At 42.3% G+C, this 6,770-nt stretch overlaps 1 protein-coding gene across 4 annotated transcripts in view; it reads right to left on the reverse strand.

Annotated features, from left to right (window-relative positions):
* Positions 1 to 5,907, reverse strand: part of si:ch211-127i16.2 (amine oxidase [flavin-containing] B) — a 51,801-nt gene extending 45,894 nt beyond the window's left edge. The window contains exons 1-4 of one of the 4 annotated variants that reach the window (XM_047805183.1): positions 5,518 to 5,907; positions 3,588 to 3,675; positions 2,909 to 3,089; positions 1 to 103 (exon numbers count right to left, since the gene is read on the reverse strand). The exon at positions 1 to 103 is cut by the window's left edge and continues 12 nt beyond it. In XM_047805183.1, the coding sequence (XP_047661139.1) occupies positions 1 to 103; positions 2,909 to 3,089; positions 3,588 to 3,675; positions 5,518 to 5,683 (538 nt within the window). In that variant the 5' untranslated portion in view covers positions 5,684 to 5,907. The remainder of the gene's footprint in view (positions 104 to 2,908; positions 3,090 to 3,587; positions 3,676 to 5,517) is intronic. The other 3 variants (XM_047805182.1, XM_047805184.1, XM_047805185.1) reach the window with 3 other exon arrangements.
* Positions 5,908 to 6,770: the final 863 nt, after the last annotated feature.

Below are 6,770 nucleotides of genomic sequence, written 5' to 3' on the forward strand. Positions count from 1 at the left end.
TGTGCTGATCCATGTATGACTGCACTGTCATGCTGTCCAGCTGCAGAGCATCAGGAGTCTCCATGGGATTCTCCACACACACAGTCTTACACAGACGCTCTATCTACAACACACACACACATACACACACAGTCTTAGAGACGCTCTATCTGCAACACACACATACACACACACACAGTCTTACAGAGACGCTCTATCTACAACACACACACATACACACACAGTCTTATACAAACGCTCTATCTACAACACACACATACACACACACAGTCTTAGAGACGCTCTATCTGCAACACACACATACACACACACACAGTCTTACAGAGACGCTCTATCTACAACACATACACACACACAGTCTTAGAGACGCTCTATCTGCAACACACACATACACACACACACAGTCTTACAGAGACGCTCTATCTACAACACACACATACACACACACAGTCTTACAGAGACGCTCTATCTACAACACACACATACACACACACAGTCTTACAGAGACGCTCTATCTACAACACACGCATACACACACATACAGTCTTACAGAGACGCTCTATCTACAACACACACATACACACACATACAGTCTTAGAGACGCTCTATCTGCAACACACACATACACACACACAATCTTACAGAGACGCTCTATCTACAACACACATACACACACATACACACACAGTCTTACACAGACACTCTATCTACAACACACACACATACACACACACATACACACACACACAATCTTACAGAGACGCTCTATCTACAACACACATACACACACATACACACACAGTCTTACACAGACACTCTATCTACAACACATACACACACACACACACACAGTCTTACAGAGACACTCTATCTACAACACACACACATACACACACACACACACACACACACAAACACACAGTCTTACAGAGACACTCTATCTACAGCACACACACATACACACACACAGTCTTAGAGACACTCTATCTACAACACACACACATACACATACACACAGTCTTATACAAACGCTCTATCTACAACACACACATACACACACACACAGTCTTACAGAGATGCTCTATCTACAACACACACACACACACACACACACACACACACACACACACACACACACACACACACACACACACACACAGTCTTACAGAGATGCTCTATCTACAACACACACACACACACACAGTCTTACAGAGACACTCTATCTACAACACACACATACACACACACACACACAGCCTTACACAGACGCTCTTTACAGCACACACACAATCTTACACAATCTTACTATATATACAACACACACACACACACACCACACACACACCACACACACAAACACACACACACACACACACACACACAGGTACACATCAGTACCTTCCTATTGACTGAATCTACAAATAAAAAAAGAAAAGAAATCGTAATTGTTTTTTTTCTACCACTTGTTTCTTTCTTTCTTTCTTTCTTTCTTTCTTTCTTTCTTTTTCTTCCTTTCTTCCTTTGTTCTTTATTTTCTTGTCATCTTTAAATATTTCTTTTTTTTCTCTCTCTCTCTCTCTTTGGCAATTCCATTTGTTTGTCCACATTCAGTGTCCTGTATCCTGTATGTTCCCACCTGACCATTACTTGACCATCACATGTGGTTCTTCCTCCAAACTGTTACCATGAAGTCTACAAACCAGGCTACAATCCTGGCCCCCTGGGGACAAAGCCCCCGATCTCCAGGAAGACATTTAGCTTAGGTTATGGTTGAGTGGAAAAGTCTCCTGACCTGCACAGGGCCCTGAATCTGACCGGGACTCTGACTCAACCCCACTGAACACCTTTCAGATCACCATCCCAACATCAGCACATGATCTCACTAATTTTGTGAATGAATGAATGAATGAATTAATGAATGAATGAATGAATGAATGGATGGATGGATGGATGAATAAATGAAAGAAACGGATGAATAAAACGAACGAACAAAGGAACGCTCCAACAACTAGTGGGGATATTTCCAGAAGGTACTAAGAGCAGACACAAAGACAGGGGAATAAATCTGTTAAGATGTTCAACAAGCACATCTGAGATACAGAAGCTCCTGCCGTCGGTGTTTATTTAGATGGAAACATGTCAGAGTCGCTTCGGTACCTGGTCCTACATGAGGAAGACTATTTGACAGTCAAACATACGGATTCTGTGTCACATGACTCCGTTTGTTCGACTCGGTGTTAGACAGCATCAGCCCCGGTGTGTGTTTAGCATTTAGCATGCTAGCAGTTAGCAATTTAGCAAAATGCATACATGCAGGTTGGTGAAGAAAAATATTTTTTGAGGTACTTTGTGTTGACAGAGAGAGAGAGAGAGAGAGAGAGAGAGAGAGAGAGAGAGAGAGAGAGAGAGAGAGAGAGAGAGAGAGAGAGAGAGAGACATTAGAGCTTTACACGTACTGTAGCTCTATAATATGTCATCTGTATAAATAAGAGAATGAAAGAAGCGATCTGGTCCTGTTCTTATGTTTGTGCTTGTTGTTTATGTGCATACTGATTCATCTGTGTTTTGTAATCTCTCTCTCTCTCTATCTCTCTCTCTCTTTCTATCTATCTATCTATTTCTCTCTCTCTCTCTCTGATCGCACCTCATTTCTCCCACGCAGTATGAAAATAGGCTAGCAGGCTAGCTAGCGTGTGGGAGGTCAGCCAGCTGCCAGGAGTCAGATTATTTTACAGCACAGCCTGTGATTATTCTTCCTCTCTGATAGCAAACACATCAGAACTGCTCGCTAAACTGTCGAGGTGCAATCTGATGAGGTTGGATCCTGAGGCTGAGGGAGGGTCACTGGGGGTGGAGCTGGACTGCGTTACATTTAATGTAAAAGAAGGAATGGTGCAGATGTTTATACCCTCCACAGGAAGTTTATGAAGTCGAGAAGGACGAGTGGAGGAAAAGAGGGAATGCTGGAGGTGTAGGTGCTGATCTTAGCGTTAACACCGCCCGGGTGGTGAACTTTCATCCCCTCAGTGAACTGTGGGTAAACCTCCAGCCCCAGCTCCTGGATGAGATCCATAACATGAGTCTGTGAGCTGAGGAAAGGAGAGAGAGAGAGAGAGAGAGAGAGAGAGAGAGAGAGAGAGAGAGAGAGAGAGAGAGAGAGAGAGAGAGAGAGAGAGAGAGAGAGAGAGAGAGATTGTAAGTGAGACAGAGACAGAAGGACAGAGACAGAAAAGACAGAAACGGAAAGACAGAGTGATATAGGTAGGGATTGTGAGACAGACAGACAGACAGACAGAAATGAAGAGACAGATTGACAGGCTAATAGGAAGACAGACAGATGGATAGGGACCGACAGACAGACAGACAGACAGACAGACAGACAGACAGACAGACAGACAGACAGAGAAAACGGATTGGGAATGAGAGAGAGACAGACAGACAGACAGACAGACAGACAGACAGACAGACAGACAGAGAAAACGGATTGGGAATGAGAGAGAGACAGACAGATAAGATGATAGACGGACAGATGACGAGAGAGACAGACAGACAGACAGGGAAGAAACAGAGAGAATTGGTAATCTCACCTGCCCACCCACTGCCCCCCCATGTCCCAGGAGTCATGGCCATTGGAAGCCGGTAAACTCAGAGTCAGAGTTCGACCCCCTACACGACCTGTTAAACAGCAAGAGCATGACGCAACACATCAGTGTGTTATGATGTGTTTTGATAACATACTGATGTGTGGAACCACATGACATCACACACACATACTGTACCACATGACATCACACACACATACTGTACCACATGACATCACACACACACATACTGTACCACATGACATCACACACATACTATACCACATGACATCACACACACATACTGTACCACATGACATCACACACATACTATACCACATGACATCACACACATACTGTACCACATGACATCACACACACATACTGTACCACATGACATCACACACACATACTGTACCACATGACATCACACATACACATACTGTACCACATGACATCACACACATACTATACCACATGACATCACACACACATACTGTACCACATGACATCACACACACATACTGTACCACATGACATCACACACACATACTGTACCACATAACATCACACACACATACTGTACCACATGACATCACACACACATACTGTACCACATGACATCACACACACATACTGTACCACATGACATCACACACACATACTGTACCGCATGACATCACACACACACACCACATGACATCACACACACATACTGTACCACATGACATCACACACACATACTGTACCACATGACATCACACATACACATACTGTACCACATGACATCACACACATACTATACCACATGACATCACACACACATACTGTACCACATGACATCACACACACATACTGTACCACATGACATCACACACACATACTGTACCACATAACATCACACACACATACTGTACCACATGACATCACACACACATACTGTACCACATGACATCACACACACATACTGTACCACATGACATCACACACACATACTGTACCGCATGACATCACACACACACACCACATGACATCACACACACATACTGTACCACATGACATCACACACACATACTGTACCACATGACATCACACACACATACTGTACCGCATGACATCACACACACACACCACATGACATCACACACACATACTGTACCGCATGACATCACACACACACACCACATGACATCACACACCTATACTACATAATACTACACACATACTACATATTACACACATACAACATAATACTACACACCTATATCACATAACAGACACACATATACCACATGACATAACACACATACCACATGACATCACACACCTATACTACATAATACTACACACATACTACATATTACACACACATAGCACATAATAGTACTCACATACTGTACCACATAACATCACACACACACACCACACAACATCACACACCTATACCACATAACATTACACACACATACCACATAACATTACACACATATACCACATGACATCACACACACACATACCACATGACATCACACACCTATACTACATAATACTACACACACATACCACATATTACACACACACCACATATTACACACACACACACCACATATTACACACATGTACCACACATCACACACACATACCACATGTCCTACAACTTTCCTAGTAGCAGCAGCAGTATTAATCATGTCATAAATGCTTAATACACAATATTTTAAAAGTAGCAGCAGAAGTAATCATTGTTGTTGCAGATGTAGCAGTAGAAGTGGTGGAGGTAGTAATAAGCCTAGTAGTTGAAAGAGTAGTAGAAGCAGAAGTAGCGATTGTTGATTTAAAGTATTAGTAGAAGCAGTAGTAGTGAAGTGAAGTGAAAATGCTATGCTTAAAGTCTTTATCTACCAGACAGACATGCAGACGGATTAGTTATTAAACCCACCTTTGGCCTCCAGCACCAGAACTCGGAGCTTCTCGTTTCTCTCCTTCAGCCGACGCGCAGCACAGAGACCTGACAATCCTCCTCCGACCACCACCACATCACACTCCTCACACACCTCAGACACATCACACACATCACACACACCACCCTGCTGCTCCTCAGACATTGTGCACTATGAAGTGTTCAACTTAAAGCCAGAGGAGTGAAGGTGTGTTCACTGTGGTTCAGACAGACGCTCTTCCCGAAAGCAAGCTTTATCTGTCGATAGCTCACGTATAACTCGTAGGCGTGACTTTTAGGAGCTTAGGTACTGAAAAAAAAACATCTTAACCTTCTTGACCTTCTACAAAAACGTTCATTTTAAAGAAACACGTTACAAGACATAAAAAAACACACGATATTTATGAGGCAAGGCTTGATGCGCTCACATTATAATGCATTAAGCCAATTAAAAAGAAACATCTATTCATTTTACTGTATAATTTTAAAGTCACTGAATCTGTTAATAAAACTGAATCAAGAGACTTTTTTGATGCATTACAGAAGGTAACTTTAGTTCTTTCTGTTAACCAAACCCTCTATAATCATTGCTTAATGACCTTTTCTATGCTCACAATAAAGATCATTCAAATTTGTAGATTTTTTTTTTACTAAAGTTAATGTGAATGCCATTTTTTAATCCGTTATAGAATTAATATGTTCATGAAGAGCGTGTGTGTGTGTGTGTGTGTGTGTGTGTGTGTGTGTGTGTGTGTGTGTGTGTGTGTGTGTGTTCAGCTGGTGTTCACTTTTGCACTGAGGATTAAAGTTCACATGTTCAGGCCTGTTCTCGGGATTCTGGGTTCTCTGTCTGACGCTCAGGTTACAGCACACTGCATTAAGGGATCATCTACAAGTAGCTTTTTTTTTTAAAATTTTGTTAATTATTTTTTGTAGAAAAATAGTTCACAAGAATCAGTTCAGGAGCTCTAATGGCTGGAGTGAGTTTTATATCAATAGTCCTTTTTTATTTATTTTTTTTACTTTTTTATGTTTTAATTATTGATTTATTTGTAATGAGTATAAATCAGTGCTAGGGGGGACACGGTGGCTTAGCGGTTAGCACGTTCTCCTCACACCTCCAGATTTGGGGGTTCGATTCCCGCCTCCACCTTGTGTGTGTGGAGTTTGGATGTGCTCCCCGTGCCTCGGGGGTTTCCTCCGGGTACTTCGGTTTCCTCCCCCGGAGGAAGACATGCATGGTAGGTTGATTG

This window comes from Tachysurus fulvidraco, chromosome 20 (genome assembly GCF_022655615.1).
Source record: "Tachysurus fulvidraco isolate hzauxx_2018 chromosome 20, HZAU_PFXX_2.0, whole genome shotgun sequence".
In the NCBI taxonomy this organism is placed as follows: domain Eukaryota; kingdom Metazoa; phylum Chordata; class Actinopteri; order Siluriformes; family Bagridae; genus Tachysurus; species Tachysurus fulvidraco.